General features: G+C 46.1%; 1 protein-coding gene across 1 annotated transcript in view; it reads right to left on the bottom strand.

Annotated features, from left to right (window-relative positions):
* LOC125089879 (ATP-binding cassette sub-family C member 12) overlaps window positions 1–17,149 on the bottom strand; it is a 157,479-nt gene that overhangs the window by 110,511 nt on the left and 29,819 nt on the right. The window contains exons 11-19 of the mRNA XM_047712350.1: window positions 14,406–14,666; window positions 12,864–12,935; window positions 10,519–10,643; window positions 8,731–8,803; window positions 6,892–7,095; window positions 5,522–5,659; window positions 5,336–5,432; window positions 3,720–3,809; window positions 894–997 (exon numbers count right to left, since the gene is read on the bottom strand). Of these exons, the coding sequence (XP_047568306.1) occupies window positions 894–997; window positions 3,720–3,809; window positions 5,336–5,432; window positions 5,522–5,659; window positions 6,892–7,095; window positions 8,731–8,803; window positions 10,519–10,643; window positions 12,864–12,935; window positions 14,406–14,666 (1,164 nt within the window). The remainder of the gene's footprint in view (window positions 1–893; window positions 998–3,719; window positions 3,810–5,335; window positions 5,433–5,521; window positions 5,660–6,891; window positions 7,096–8,730; window positions 8,804–10,518; window positions 10,644–12,863; window positions 12,936–14,405; window positions 14,667–17,149) is intronic.

The following is a 17,149-nucleotide window of genomic DNA, read 5'->3' as shown; positions in this document are numbered from 1 at the left end:
TCGGTTTCCCATCAAAATGCCTGCCTGAGAGAGCTCAACTACCAGCAGGAAAAGTTACTGTTTGTTGTAGCCAACACCTGAGGGTATGTCCCCGATCTCTTTTTCTCAGAGCACTTATTAAAAAGTGCTCATAGCTATGCATATGAAGTTCCTACAACCCAAAGCATCTCTCCCAAGAACTTGGGAACCAGGCCTTTGAAATGTAACTATCAGGAAGGATATAGCCTCTGTCTCTGGGGAAGATTAGAGTCCTAACTTCGATAACAGCCAGCAAGTGGACACTGCTGACCTCATCACATTCACACCCTCCAACCGTTGGTTAACTTCACTCCTATGAATCTACGAAGCCCCCATATTCACTCTCCCTTTAAAATGCCAAGATCACCTGTGCACATATCGGAATGGCTCTCAGCTCTTTCCCCTGACACCCACAGTGACTGAGTAAAATGTGTTTTCCCCGATTTCATCAATATCAGCTGTGCTTGCATTTGGTGTGGCCTCCCCGCCCCCAACAGAGGGGGCATATTTTACATGAAGCAAAGTGAGAAGGAAAACAGCTACCAAAGGCAGTATCACTAAGGTGGAATGCAAAGCACTCTTGAGGACCTGTCTGGGGGCAGAAACCTCATGGTTTTGTCCAGAGGAGACTACAATGTTGACCACTCATTCTGTGAGCACGAAGCGCCAGAGCTAGGAGGGAGCCCCCCTATGTTCTGACTCTCAGAGGTCCTCTCTAGTGCTCTTCCACTTGTGGACTTGGCAACAGCAGGCTCTGGGTTTGTCATCCAGTTCCACAACCCATATTCTGACCCTCATGGGGCCCAAGGAATAGGAAGCTGCCCAACTCCATTCCAGCCCACAAAAATACACCTCATTCCCACCATGACACTTACCCCTGAGCCCTGCTCCAACCAGTGGCTCAGCCACCAGAAGTTGAAGGTCGTGAGGAAGATGATCACCACCATGAGAAAGAAAACAGTGGCAGAGATCACATAACCTAGGGAGGGAAAAGAGGGGTGCCACAAGAAGGTGAAGGGCAATGGCTGATAAAGCTGCTGAGCCTTCCCAAGCCCTTGGATCTCCCTGACCTGCATGTACTTTGGATGCACGGGAAGACTGGAAAAGGGCTGGGTCCCAAGGTTAGAAAGCGCCAGGAGTCAAACCCTGACTCTACTACTTACAGGTTATGCTAGTCTGGGCAAAGTATCAAATGTCAGTGGCATTCCACTTCCTTACCCATGAACTGGTGATGATTGTCATACTAGCTGCATGGGGTCACCCTGAAGATGATAAGTGATAATGTGTGCAAACACCCAACCCAGTGCCTGGCACAAAAGCAGTATTCTAGAGTAGTTCCCCTTATGCACGTCCTGAGGGTTCAATCTCCATAAGAACAACAACTATCTCTTTTTTTAGAGATTTTATTTATTTATTTATTTATTTGAGAAACAGCAAGTGCCTAAGTGGGGAAAGGGGCAGAGGGAGAAGCAGAGTACCCAGTGTGGGGCTTGATTTCAGGACCCTGAGATCATGACCTGAGCCAAAGTCAGATGCCTAACCGATTGAGCCATCCAGGGACCCCACAACAGCTTACCTTTGATGTGGTATGACTATTATGAAGTAAGTGACAGGCATAGTACTAAACATAGGCATTATGTTTCAGTTTGTTATTCCTATCCCCATTTACTGGGTCTCCAATAGAGGAAAAAACTTGCCCAAGGTCTTGAAGGTGGTAAGGCGTAGAGCTTGGATTCAAAAAAGCCAAGGATGGGAAAACCAAGAGTGTATTCCCTCCTTCAGCATCTGTCCCCTGCTCCAGCACTCTATTTACCTATCCAGTCAGTGCCCCGCGCCCGTATTTGCTTTTTTTTTTTTTTAAGATTTTATCTTAAAAAAATCTCTATACCCAATGTGGAACTCAAATTTATAACCCTGAGATCCACAGTTGCATACTCTATCGAGTGAGCCAGCCAGGCAGCCGGCCCATATTTCTTTCCTTGAATTCAACCCTTCCTTAAGCTCCACTCAAGGACCACCTGTTTTTTATGACATGTGAGACTTTGCCCGGTCACAGAGATCTTTCTTGCTATATGGTGAATGCAAATGTCTTAATTTTCCAACTAGGGTATGCCTTTATACCCTCTCCCCTCCAGAGCGTGGCACAGTGCCTGGCCCATAAACAGTACTTTGAAAATAAAGGTCAATTGGTTGCTGGATTCATTCATACATTCACAAGCATTTTCTGTTCCCCATTCTGGCTAAACACTACATTATGCCCTGCAGGGGTGCCCACAGTGGAAGGGATAAGGATGGTGATCTATGTATAACCTACTTCTTCCTCCTCTATGCAGGTAGAAAGAAGATACACCTTCTATGGGGTGAGGTTCCAAAGTCAATCAAAAGTAAAAAGTTGGCATGGAGTCACAGTTACTTTCAAAAGTCTCTTAAATTGGGGCACCTAGGTGGCTCAGTGGGTTAAAGCCTCTGCCCAGCTCAGGTCATAATCCCAGGGTCCTGGGATCGAGCCCCACATGGGGCTCTCTGCTTGCCAGGGAGCCTGCTTCCCCCTCCTTCTCTGCCTGCCTCTCTGACTACTTGTGATCTCTCTCTGTCAAATAAATAAATAAAATCTTTTTTTAAAAGTCTCTTAAATTACTTCAAAAGTACGGTATCATATACTTGATTTTATGTTTATAACAATGTAGAGTTATATTTATATGAATTTGGTGATGTCTACCATTTTGTAAAGCAACTTTGAAACTTCTAGTTCTCATCACCATGAGAAATGTATTTTAATGCACACCAAGACAAAAGGTTCGCCAGTGTCACTATATGAAATGCATACAGAGATTTTCCATTCTGTTCTATATTCTTTCAGTGCTGCTTATAATCCACTCGAGTGATTTCACAACCCCCTAGTGGCTCAGGACTTACAGTTTGAACACCCCTTAAATAAACAGTACTGTATGGACTGTATTTTCTTATTTTCTATATTCGTGATGCTGCGGCAGATAGTTGGGGCCTTGATCCTGGGGAGACTGCTCCTCCCAGGACTGACTGATTCCTAGAAACAGCAGATGACTCCCTGTGAACACACATGTGTTGTACAAACCAACCAATCCAAAACCCACCCTCCCAACCACCTCCTCATCAAACCCACCGAGGGCCAGATGCCAGCTAACTAGGCACCAATCCTATAGCCCAGAGCCCCCGCCCCCAGACTTATTCAAACTATATAATCCTAAATTGACTCAGCATACCTACCCTGCCTTACCTACTCCTTCCCACAAAAACCTCAATAAAGGCTCCCAGCCATGTTCTCCCTTCCCTCTTCCTTCTGACCAACCTGGTACTTCTCCATGTGGCCCGGCATGGCAAGCCATGTCTCCTGTTTCTAGGGATCTTCTAGGGATCTGTGAACATAAACTTCTCCCTTTGTGACAATAATTTCCATGTCAGCATGTCTTACTATACCTGATTAAAATAAATCCCAGGTACATTTTAACAAAACATGAAACCTAACTTCAGCACGGACTATGGTGGTAGGGCTACTATCATGGACTGTGGCTGAGATTGGAACTGTGAAACCATGACAGGCATGACTCCCCTGTGTCTCCCTACTTTGCATGACTACACACATTCCAGTCTGATCCAGTTTCAGGGACAGGACTGGTCAGAGAGAGAGCCCCAGGGCTGGCATGGCAGCTGGCAGATCATACCTCCACCTGCCCGGATATAGTGGTGGTAGATGCTCCATCTCAGGGACCCTTCTTCCATCTTCTCCTTCCTTGTGAGCTGATTTTCCAGCACTGGATGAGAGTAAGAGAAGAAGGAAATGATATGCCTCTCAATCACTTGCATGTCCTTCCAAGGTCAAGAAGAGATTTTACAAAGCCTTCAGCCCCTGGCTTCCACCTTTTACCAGCTTCCTCACCTTCCAGCTTCAGTGCCCCACCCAAGCCCAACGGCAACCAGCATATTTCCAGGGAAGACTCTGCTGAAGGTAACTCTTGACCTGGACTCCAGAGCCCAGAAAGAGGTTTCATCCCCAGCCATTCAAAAACCTTGGGGTGTCTGGAGTTTCCAAAAACTTGATGGGTTGGGAGAAGCAGCCAGAAAGAATGAAGAAAGCAATGATCCAGGACCAGAAAACTCGTTTCCAAAATAGTCATTACAGTACTGTGCAACCTTGGGCAAATCCCTTAACCTCTCTGTTTCCTCATCTGACAACTGGCAGGCCTATATAGAAGGTTGTTAAGATGCTTTGCAGCAATATGCTTCTGAGAAGTCCTCAGAAAACAACTGTAGCACTAACTCAGGCAGACTCTTGTCCTAGAACAGGGCAGGAAAACCAGCGCTGAAGTACCAGTAGATGCTGCTAGTGAGGACAGCAACAACAGGAAGCAGCACTGTGGGGTCATCTGTGGTTTCTGCCTAAGGCTCTCTCTTCTTGTAATAACTCCCTAATTTCTCCTGGGGAGGAGGACTCCCTTCCTGGAATTTGAATCTTGAGGGAAACTACATGAGGATGGGAAATATTTGGAGTAGGTTTTCTTCAAAGAGATTCTGCAGCTGTTCCTGCTATTTACACCCTGAAATTGCTGAGGCTTAGTTCTTCAACTTTTCCTTTCATTCTGTGATCTACACCTGTTCCTTCCAATATTTTTCGGCCCAGATCATTTTCTGACCTTCACAGCTGAAGATGCTCTTGGTGACAAGATCTTCCAATAGGCCAGGCCCTATCCTGAGGCCTCCATGCACCTGACCTCATCTTATCTCCATGACAACACTGCAAACTTACCTTCACTTTTGCATGAGGGTTCAGAGAGGTTATGTTGCTTGGCCAAGGTCACAAAGCTTTGTAAGTAGATAGCTAGAATTCAAATCCAGAACTGTCTTTCTGCCCTGCTGCCCTATCTTAGAAAAGAGCAAGTCCCTGAGCTTTGGGATATCCGAGACTAGACCCAATTTATTTCTGATTTCTAATGCTTTTGTTTTCAATAAACATGTAATGCATGAATGTCTAAATGCCTTACTGTTAAATTTATGCTGCTTCAGGCCAAAACTACCCGCACCTCACCCCTGCCTTTCCCTCTACACACCCTTAGCTTTGCCTCCCACAGCATTCACCTCTAGAATCTTTGGGCCTCCTAACCAGCACAGTCCACACCCCACAGCCCTCAACTACATGGATCTTTAACCTGTGTATGTGATGTCTAGGATCCTGGATAGTAAGAGACATGGTCCCTTCCGGGGTCCAGGAGGAAATGCCAGGACCTCTGGAGGACCCAGACAGGCTGGCAGAGGTTCGCTCCCTGTTTCCCAGCACCATTACCAGCACTTTCATGGAGAGACTCTTCCTGGAAGGTGGTCTGGGCCTGCCCTTGCACCTGAGGGTCTTCTGCTGGCTTTGCTGTGTCCTGTGGTTTGTCCTGGGGAGAAAGCACATGCCATGAATGCAGGGGCTGCTCCTTTCTGGGGATAGTGAGGGTGGGGTGGGGTGGGGTGGGGTGGAGGTCACCTGTGTCCATCCTCCTCCATGCATCTCTTGGATGAGTTTGGCGTATCGCCCCTTTTTCTGTATTAATTCACTGTGAATTCCTTTTTCGCAGATTTTCCCGTCTTCTAAGAGAACAATCTGGTCACAAAATGCTAAATACTGAAGAGTCAGAAGAAATAAGGCCTTCAGTAAGCATACGAAAAGATAGTCAACTTCACCACTCAAAAGGAAGATGTAAATTTAAATCATAGTAAACATGTTATTTTATAACCCCATATTGGCAAAAATCTTAAAACATTGCGTAAGTCCAAGAGTGGGTGATGATGGGAGGTATAGGGAACTCTCATAAAACGTAGGTGGTGGTGTAGATTAGTGCAAATACTTGGGAAAGCAACTTGATAATATCTAATAAAGCTAAATATTTAAAAAATTATGAACTGGACCTCCTAAACCTTCGCTCCCCAAAAGTCGCAAATGTGCGTAAAGACATATATAAAAAGATGTACGCCAAAGGATTTTTTTCTGTAAGAGTGAAAAATGGGAAACAACCTCGACGTCCATCCTAGGAGAATAAATTCTGGAATATTCAGATATCGGAATGCTATGCCAGTGAGAATCAAATCAAGTTGCATGTATCAACATGGAAGATCTCAAAAATATACAAAAAAATGTCGAGTGAAACAAGCAAATTAGAACATAAACTATCAATTATATAAAGCTTTAAAATAAGCAGAAGGATACCTTATCATGTCTAGAGATTTATACACGTGTTCTAAGGGTATGGGGACTTGCACAAGAATGACCAACAGCAAAGTTAGGGGAATAGGAAGGAGGAGACAATGCAATCTGAGAGGGGATCTATGTTTGTGTCATCTGGGTGGTAGACACATGGGTTTTCAGTAGATTATTTTATAAACTGTTTTTATGTTTGAAATATATTGTCCCCCACACACACAAATAGGCCAGAATGGAAGGAGAGGGATAAATAATAATAATGTCTTGAGGCCAAAACCAAGCATGGAAATACCTAGGATAAAGACATTATGAGAGGCAGCCCTGCCCGCACACATCACTGTACTTCATCAAAGAACATGAGACTTCAGGAACTCTTCTCTGAAAGATTTTTTTTCTTTTATCATAACTTTACAAGCAGGAGCCAACCCATAAAATCTTGAAGGAGACCTTCAAATCTGGTTTCAATTTTTACCAGCCACAGAAATCTCCACGTGGAAAGCAGAAGAGATCCAGGTTTTTTATGACGTTCCTCAAATGTTGAGGTCTAGCCTGAGATGAAGGGGCAGCCACTGGGAGGTTGTTACGGAATCAATGGCAGAAACATGAGGATCTACATTAGACATTGGTCGTGGCCAGAGCCCTGGAAGGGTGGTCACCTGCAGCTGGTGGGTCACCAGAATAACTGTCTTCCCCCTGAGCGTCTTCTTAATGCACTCCTCAAAGATGTGCTTCCCCACATGGGTATCCACAGCAGACAGGGGGTCGTCCAGCAGATAGACCTCGCGGTTAGAGTAGACGGCACGGGCCAGGCTGATCCTCTGCTTCTGTCCCCCAGACAGGTTGAGGCCCCGCTCCCCAATCTGCAAACAGATAGCCAAAGGCACTGTGTCTAGAAGATGAGCCCAGTGAGGTGTGCTCAAACCAGCCAGGTGGCCAGATGTGACAGACTGAACCCCCTCAGTGCATATTCCTGGACACCTCATAATTGGGCACCCCTGGTATTTGAAAAAAATCTTTTTCCAAGTTTGCTTAGTAGGGAATGAAAACACTGATTTTCAGTTAATTACAATTTTTATAACTCATAATTAGATGCAATGTTCCTAAGCCCTTCAACATCTCAGGTGACATTTTAAATCTTTAGCAATTTAGATAATAAAACAAATCATTCCTAAGAAAGAGCACCTCCTTATATCTTTCTTGGTTTTAAGTCTCTGTTGACAGCAACTGTCGACTTGTGAAACCATCAGTCCTCGTTGTCTAAGACTGTTTGCTCTGCGCACAGCCCACTCCACAGGACAGGGCTGCAATGGCCAGAAGGGGCTCTACTGTTGCTGTCATGGGAAGGACCACCTTACACAACACCTTATGTCAGGAGATACTAAGAGCCATTAACAGGCAAACAGAATTATTGCACAGCATTGCAGACTATCATGCCAGGCATCTGCTGCCTGGCCCATCCCTTGGTCAGACCTGAGGACAAGAGCACCAGGGACTAAGTCCCACTCCCGCTCTACCAGGAACTCTTGCAGTCTCTGTAGAAAAGAAGCAGAGTCTAAAGAGCAGCAGGGTGACCTCTTGTCACTGCTCTGCCTCTGGTTCACCACCGTGTGCCCTTAGGCTGCTTGGCCCCGGTGAAGGCTTAGTTTTGCATTCAGTCCTCACTCAGCCGATGCTTACTAAGCACCTACTGTGCTCACATGATAAGCTAATACTCACTCCAGCTGGGCATGTTCACAGTATTCTATATGTATCAACTCATCTAAACCTCAAGTGTGTTGAGGTCCATTCTCATGGATGCCATTCTATAGACCAGACCTTCTTTCTGCTAAACCCTGAGCAAGACAACTGAGCACTCTTACCTCAAAGATTTACAGACCCACCTTAGAAGGATAATAAAAGCACTGAACTCCTAGAATTACCTGAGGCTCACCTAAGACAATGCATTCAAGTTGCTACGATAGTCTTTTGCACCTGGTTAAATGTTCAGCAGACAGAGATAATAGTTAATAGGTAAGACCAACAATATTGCTTTTATCTTACAAAGGTCTTATGTAGATTAAAGGTGTCTACAAATGTGAAAGATGGTGAATTACCATGAAAACGTAAATCATATTGCCATTGGGAAGCCATGGCTCCTGTTCCCACTGGCAAAAGTTGAGCTGGCCAGAGGGGGCAGGGCGGGACTTGGGAGAGGGGAGGGGGACAGATAGGAGGTTTCTCATCTTCACAGGTTCTCCACTGCTTCTGCTCCAAAAGGAGGAGTTTGAGGTCAGCTCCCCATCCTTGTGGGGTAAGGTAGATTCTTTGCCAGCTTTCACTGTAAGATGAGCCCATTTCCTCCCTGGGTGGGGAAGGCTTTGAGGCAGCCATGGGCTGCTTTGGGGAAACAACCAGAGTCCTCCCTCCACCCACCTTGGGAAGCAGCCTGAGGACCCCAGTAAGCCATTAAAAGACACCATCACAATGGACACAAGAGATCCTCGCCTCCCACTCACCTCTGTCATGTCTCCAAAGGGCAGAATTTCCAGGTCACGGTTCAAGGAACAGCAATGGAGTACCTGGTGGTACCTGCAAAGGACAGAGAGCTAAAGGGACAAGTGGCCCCGCCACAGACCTTCCAGCCTTCCCAAGTTGGGAAGAGAGAGTTCTTGCATTCCATGCTCAGAAATTTGGACTTGATCCCACATTTAATGGTAAAGCCTGGGAGGCTTTTTGTATTTCTTTCTTCCCCTTATTTCTTTCAATCTAATATGTGCACTTAGTAAACATTTGAACAGAACAACAACAACAAAAAAGATACAGGGAAAAGCAAGTCTCTCTTATCTTTGACTCTCAGTTGCTTTCACAGAAGCAGCCACTATTACAGTTTCTTATGTATTCATTCAGAAATAATGTGGTCGTGTATGTCTGCCTGCAGCAAATATAGGTTTGTATTGTTTTAATGACACCATAGTATTTTGTTATATGGCTGCACCATAAATTACTTAACCAGTGTCCCTGTGATGGACATTGGGGTTTTTTCTAGTCGTCTGCTACTGTGAAAACTGTGTAGTGTGAACACTCTTACACATGGGCATTTGTGTTCATGGGTGACACTCTCTACACATTAAATACCTAGCAATGTTGAGTCTAGCAATTGGTGCATTTTTATCTTTGACCAAATACTTCGAAACTGCCCAATGAGTTGTATCCTTCTGAAAGCAGAGTAATGACAAGGTGAGAGCTATGTTTTGGGATGACTACCCTGGAGGTGGGACCCAAGATAGAACAGAGCAGGAGAAGACCAGAGACAGGGAGCCAAGGGCAGGGGCAGTGGGAACAGTCCAAGCAAAGAGATCACGGGCAAGAACTGGCAGTGGAGATGGAGAAGAAGAGATAAAGACAAGACCTATTTAGGAGACAGAGTTGTCCAAGGTGGGTGACCGAGCAGATGTGAAGTATCAGAGGACAAGGCATTGGGCTCGCTGCAATACACAGTTCAGTGATGCCATTAAACCGAGTTGGACAACTTGGGAAGAGAAGCAGGCAGGATGGGGGAGCTCATGAGCTGTTGTTGGACCCAACGCTGAGCAGCCCACAGGACAGCCAGCTGGAGACTTCATACACCCACATGCCCCTCCGAGTTGCTACTGGGGACAGATTGCACCATCAAGCAAACAGTCAAAGGAGGCCAGGGTCCACCAGAGTTGGAAGCACAACAGTAAGCATTCGGGGCAGCTTTTGTACATCCTCCGCTGAACAGACTTGGCTCCTGACATTCAAGGGCGTGTCCCTAGCAGGTTAACCCCAGACTCTGGGCGGGAGAGGCCATGAAGGGCAAGGATGGTGGTGGGTGGCCCACCAGACCATGAATCCAAACTGTTTTCTTCTACATCACATGACGTCATCACCCCATTTGTTTTACCTTTTGACTTGGAGGTGGAGAATGAATTAATACAAACGAAGTTTTAATGTTTTTTAAAGGGGGAGAGTTATTTTGACTCATATAATAGCTAAGCATGATGTTCCTGAAAATGACTGGGTTCAGATTGTGTTTCAGGAATATCCACCAAGCTTTGTGACTTTAGGCAAGTTATTTAACCTCTTGGGGCCTCAGCTGACTCATCTAGAAAATGGATATGATAATAATCTTTCTTTCACAGTGAGGATAAAATGTATTAACGCGTATAAGTGAGCTCACAGCAAGTATCAGCGGCTGTCAAATTACTATTAGCAGCGGGGGGATCCCTCCCCCAACCAGCCCCATGCACCCGTGTCCTTCCTGGACCCTCCCAGAAACTCACCAGTCCTTGTCATAATGGCCTCCCATGAGGATGTTCTCCCTGACGCTACCTCCGATGATCCAGGCCTGCTGGGGGACATAAGCCAGGCTTCCATGCATCCCCACCGAGCCCTCCAGCAAGTGCATCTGCAGCAGAGTGAGTCTAGCCTTAGGAGCAGGCAGAGGAACAGGGGTAGACCCTGCTTGGCTCAGCAGCTACAGGGACCAGGGTGCCACTCCTGCCAAGATCCTGGGGCTATCCTATGTAAATGGGACTTTCATATGGTTCTCCCAGACCCACCAGTGAGTCTGAGGGAAAGTCCTGGGAACATAGGGAATTCAGCTAGAGCTAAGCCAGGCCAGGACCTGCTGTGACTTGAATCCAAGGTCTGTACTGAGGACACCTCATACTTTTTTTTTTTCTCTTATTTTCCCAGTCCTAGTCTCTAGCAAGTGGTGCCTCCATGCTTTTCATGGTGAGACAGAAAGTTCCGGGTCATCTCTGACCTTCTGTGAATATCAACAGAATTATTGCCAATGTCATTGGGCACAGATGGGGAAATGTTCTTTATTTGGGGGACACCATGATGAGGTAATAAGTGGGAAACTCTCATAATTTCTGTAATTTAAAATAGTTCTACAAGGGCACGGGTGGCTCAGTTGGTTAAATGTCTGCCTTCGGGTCAGGTCATGATCTCAGGGTCCTGGGATTGAGCCCCGCATGAGGCTCCCTGCTCAGCAGCGAGTCTGCTTCTCCCTCTGTCTGTGTGTTCTCTCTCTCTCTCTCTCTTTCAAGTAAATAAATTAAAAATCTTTAAAAAAAAATAGTTCTACAAAATGTGTTTCTACGTAGATGTGGCAAAAATGTCAATGCTATCAACTGTTGAATCTGGAGGTGGGTATATGGGTCTTTTATGTCTTCCTGCCTTTCTGTTTGATAAATTTAAAAACACAATTAAAAAAAAAAAAAAGGCCATCAGCCCCATCCCTACCACCCCAACATCACATATCACCATCCCGTGCCCCTTCCTCTTTATGATTCTATGCTTCTTACTTCTGATTTGGAGCCAGGCTTTAATTAATAAGAACAAAATTTAAAATGACATCTTTTCATTTTTCCTTTATTGGATGGATAATTACTGGTTTATTTCAAGAAGAAACTTAGGAACCACTAGCTGCACGGAAAGGTGGACTTGGAGGGAGGCTACCAGGGAGTGTTGCTGTGGGGAAAAATGAACCTCTGACACCACGTGGATCCAGGTTTCAACCCTGGTTCCCACCTCACCAGCTGTGTGACCTTGGGCAAGTCACTTCTCGGAACCTCATCTGCTCACCCATAAACTAGCCATAATGGCTGTGCTTTCCTCATGTGGTTGTTTTCAGGTTGAAGGGGAAAATGGGATGCTCTTAGCACAGGGCTAAGCACAGGGCTCTTAGCACAGGGCTATGTTTACTGTTTCTTAAAATTAGAACCTTGTCTTCCCCATTGCCAAGAAATTGGGCAAGGCCACCACATGCAGAGCATGAAGAATTGAGCAGTCTGGAAAAAGCTCTATGGACAATATGACCACATTCTAAGGAGATGATGAGTTTGGCTATACTATTTGGGAGAAAGAGCTGAGGAAGGAGCTGGGTAATGGAAGAAACTTCTTGCTCTCTGAAAAGCATAGGCAGAGGAATGATGGGCAAAGAAAGGAGGGGGCAGAGAGAGCAGTCCAGGACTAGGGAAGGCTGGGGCTAAGGGGGAAAGTGCTGGTGAGAATGGGCTGAGCCATATGTCTGCTTAGGTGCAGACTAAGCAGACCTCAAGAACATCCACTGACAGTGGAATTGGACAGTTCGGATCTCATGGGCAGGGGCACCCAGCAGACATGTAAATTCTACTGTTGGAGCGTAAGACTGTCCCATCCCACACGGGAGGGTCTCCTCTCCCCCATCCTTCCTTCTTCCTCCTCCTTTCTCCCTCCACATTGCACTCTTGATGCTGTCTCACAAGGGACACATGTCCCATTCTGAGATGGGCTTCATGAGATGACTTTTATCATCATATTAAACATTGAAACATGCTTTATCATCACCCTGATAGCTGGTTGATTACAAACAGGGTGGGGAGAGCACAGAAAACAGGTGAGGGCAGACCTCCAGGGGATCTTGGAGGTAGCCTTCCTGGCTGGAGGGTGAGAATGAGGTGTATTTATAGCACACCTCCCCCTCAGTGCATGCCTAACTGCTCTCAATTTATAAAAGGTGTATTGGCTCAGACCCCATTGAGGAAGAAAGCAATGGTGTGACTGACTGGGGGAACTCAAGCTTGGGAGTCCTTGGACCGCCCATGAGTGCATATACATGTGGTCACAAGTCACTTACCTCCCCCAGGATGGCTGACAGCAGGCTGCTCTTGCCACTCCCGGTATTGCCACAGACCCCCAAGGTGGTCCCCTGCAAAGCCAAGGAGGACAGAGTGGCATTGGAACAACACAAACCCTCCTACTCACCCAGGGTGGGTCTGTGGTTGAACACCCCACCCTAAAGCCCCTCAGACGAGCAAAAGCTCAACACCACAACCTCCAAGGAAGGAAGTTGCATGGAGGTCATAGAGAGGAATTCATGGATAGGAGATCCTTTCGGGCAAGAAACCCAAATTTCAGATCTGCACCTATTCTACTCTATGATCCTAGGCAAGTCACTTAGCCTCTCTGTGCCTCAGTTTCTTCATGTGTAAGATGGGGACAGTGAAGCCAGCCTCACAGAATTCATGCATACTTTCCCTCATTTATTCATTCACTGCTCCCTCAAAGACTGAGTTTCTCCCATGTACCAAGTAGTGAAGAAAAGAACTCTCATGCTACATTCTAGTGTGGAGCCATGAACCATGAAATAAGCCATGAAATATATAAACAATATCAGATGATAAATGATTTAAGTAAAACAAATTGGCTGTTATGAACCAGAGCAAGTGTAGATGGGTTGGCCAGCAAGGTCTTCTTAAAGCAGTTGTCACTGCAACTGAGACCCGAATGACAGGAAGGAGACAGACACAGGAAGATCTGGTCGTTCCAGGCTGTGGGAGCAGCAGGGACAAAGGTCATGAGACAGGAACCAGGTTGGCTGCCCAAGTGCTATGGGAAGGCTAGTGTAGCTGGTGTGGGGAGAATAAGTGGGAGAAGAGGTGAGAACTATGGGCAGGATGATCAGGGGATACCTGGGCTATATCTTAAGTGCAGCAGGAGGTCACTGAAGGGGTTTAAGCAAGAGAGTGACTTGAATTGGTTTATGGTTTAGAAAGAGCCCTCTGTCCTCTGCATGGTAAAAATAGTAAGAGGGCAAAAGTGGAATCAAAGGGGCTGATAAGGAGGGTCCTAGAGGAGCTGGAATAGCATATAGGGGCTGGGGCTTGGGGAGTTGGGGGCGTAGTTGGTGAAAGGTGGATGGATTCAGGAGAGAGCTGATAGGCGTCACCAGTGGACTGCGTTGATGGGAGGGAGGGAATGCAACCAAATTTGACTTGAAAGTGCAGAGGTGGAATTTAGACAAGAAGGGAAGCTTGCCCTTGCAAATGTTAGTCAGAGAAGAAGTCAGATGAGGTGAGTTCACAGAACAACCAAATTGGCACATACTAGCACCTTAGTCAATGTTAGTCTCCTTTCCCTTCTCTCCCAGCATATAGCTTTCTATCCTGGGTCTTGTTATTATTAAAAAAAAAAAAAAAAAAAATTCTGGATGATCAGTTGATTGCCACTGAAGAATAAAAGATTTCCTGTGCTTGCCCTCTGTGAATAATTTGTATTTAAAAGAGGTATTTAGAGATGGCAGTTTTTAGCCAAGGAAACAGTAGAGTGCCAGGAAGCTCAAGCTTCGGGCCCCGAAAGTCTGGCAGCCAGCCTGCCTGTGTGGCCTGGATAAGGCTACCTTTGACACCATTAGGTTTAATTTGTGCAACTTTGGGGCTAGGCTGTCCTTTGTGTCCTCTGGCCCGAGGGCTCCTGGAGCTGGCTGAGCCCTGGTCATCCCCTCGGAAGTGTGCCCGTTCTTCTCCATCTCCATGGCTCCATTTACAATCCCTGGGCAGGTCTGTTGCCATGACAAGGTGGCGTCCTCCAAAACCACTGCTTTGCTGGGATCTTTCAATGCCTGGACGTACAAAACAGGTCTCTCCTGTAGGAAAAATTTCTGTACAGACAAAAAGAAAGGAGGAATTCAGTTCTGCAGTCTAATAAGAATGTGTGCCCGTTTCACTGGCCTGCCTATAGGTCTGGTTTATAAACTCCTAATAAACAGTAGAAGTCTGAAGAACCACCACTAGCTCAGAGGGAGCCAGGTTCTGCTGGTAGGAATTCTGGATCAGGGTTTTCCAAGTTTTGGACCACTGGGCCACTCTTTGATATCTGCATACTGCCTGCTCTGTTCTTTTCTGTTTGGTTTTACATGGGTGACAACACTGAGGAACCCTCAGACAGATGTGCCACTTTTCTAATTAAATTTCATTCTTAACTATTCAAAGTAAAAAGGTCTGCCCTTTTGGTGGGAAATTGTTTGGGGCCATACATTTCACAGTGTGACATTAGCTGGTCACTCCTCTCTGTGTCTCCATCTTCCTGACTGGGAAACATACATGAGCACGAGCATTAAAAGAGGCAGCTGGGAAGTATGATCTCACTGCACTTAAATTATAGGCACACATCTCTCCCTGGAGATTTGCTAAGAAAGAGATGTAGAAAGATACTTCTTGACATTTCGGACAATGGTTTTATCTCTAGATAGTGGATGTTGAGCGATTTTTGCTCCCTGTAACTTTTTCACTCTCTGAGCCTTCTACAATGAGCACACAGGATTTTGCAAAGATAAAAAGCTATTTTCAAAATAAAAAAAGGTGGTCTCTTTTTTTAAATTGAACGTCAGGTATATTTAATTAGGTTAATTATAACATTTGAGTCAAGGCATAGAGTCATCATTGGGAATTGCATGGGTCCCTTTATTTTGTTTCGTTAGCTGGGCACTTACTTGTGTAGTTATTAAATTTTAGTAACATAACCACTGGGTAACCACTGATGGCTCTCATTCCTTTGCTTAAATTGTTACGACATATACCTTAATTTTATTAGATAAATTTTGAGTGATACACTGGCTTAATGAGTCAGTATGACAAGCACACATCTGGATATTAACAAATGCTGATAAATGGGCTTATAAGGAAGAAAAACAGGGGTCCTTTTACCCCCAAACCCTCAAATGTATTCTCAAACTCTAAATTTGTTTACACCATTCAGTGCTTTTCACTTGTTTTTAGCAAACAGCACAGAAGAAAAATGGTCTGGGGGCATCTAGGTGGCTGTCGTTTAAGCATCTGCCTTTGGCTTAGGTCATGATCTGGGGTCCTGGGACTGAGCCCCACTTCGGGCTCCCTGCTCTCTGGGGGGCCTGCTTCTCCCTCTCCCTCTGCCTCCTGTCTCCCTTCTTGCGCTCTCTGTGTCAAATAAATGAAATCTTAAAGGAAAGAAAAATGGCCTGGAGAGCCCTGCTGAGAGTGCCCACCTGGGTGCCTCCTCTAGAACCCCAGTGAGTAGGTCCACAGCTCCAGCAGCTAGCTCACCTCCTACCTGTGGTCGCCTACAAGGAGGGGTCCTCCCTCAGGGCTCAAGGCTCTCTTTGTGCCCTTGGAAACTGGTAGGCCAGAGTTCAAAAGCCAAAGGCATTTGGGAGCTGGGTTATAGCACCAAGGGGCACAAAGGAGGAAGAGGGAATCATTCCTCCCCCTTCTAGCCTAGGGGTCTCAAGGTCAGATGCCTATTGGACCAGATAGAAAACTTCAGTGGCTGAAACACAAGGATTTGAAGATACCCTGATGAGAGAGCTAGTGCCCATCCAAGGGGCCACCCTATACAGCACCAGCCCCTGGAGACAACCCCAGGTTCAAGACCTTTGCCCTCACCATTACCATTCCTGCTCCCATCTCCACCACCATAATGACACCATCCCTAGCCAAAAGCTCTCTGACCTCTGAGCTCTCTCTCCAGGCATTCCTTCAGCGAACATCCCTACCCACCCTTCAGAGCCCAAACTGTAGCTTCCTCAACTCTTCCCACCCTGCAAATGAAAACAGGCACAGAGGGGAGGATGGGAGAGCCTAGGATACCAGCAGACAGAGAGAAGGCAGCAGGGAGCCCTGATCAGCCCTGCTCAGCGGCAGAGAAGTCTGGGGAGCTACTGGGGCTCTTCATAAGTAATGGACTGTCTTATCCTTCCTCAGACAAGCCAAGTTCATTCCAGCCTCAGGGCTTTTGCACTTCCTAGTTATCATCACTCAGATCAAAAATCACCTTAGCAGAGGGGCCTTCCGGGTCCAGCACACCCAGATTTGTCCCAGCCCTCCCCCACATACTCTCTAGAAAATTACACTGTTTAACTGACATCATAGCTCTTCATGTGATCTGATGCTATCTTTGACCGTTAATTCACTTGCTAGTTGCCTGTTTCTAATACCAGGTTGTAAGTTCCTGAGAGCAGGGATCCCATTGGTCAGGCTCACAGTAGTATGTTCTGTCTCAGTACTTGGCAGGTGGTGGGTATCCAATAAATACTTTTTTTAAAAGGATTTTATTTATTTATTAGAGAGAGGGTTAAGAGAGAGAATGAGCAGAAGTGGGGTGAGGAGC

Source organism: Lutra lutra, chromosome 17 (assembly GCF_902655055.1).
Source record: "Lutra lutra chromosome 17, mLutLut1.2, whole genome shotgun sequence".
NCBI lineage: Eukaryota > Metazoa > Chordata > Mammalia > Carnivora > Mustelidae > Lutra > Lutra lutra.
The sequence above is the reverse complement of the archived record's forward strand: the minus strand, read 5'-3'. Positions and strand labels throughout refer to the sequence as shown.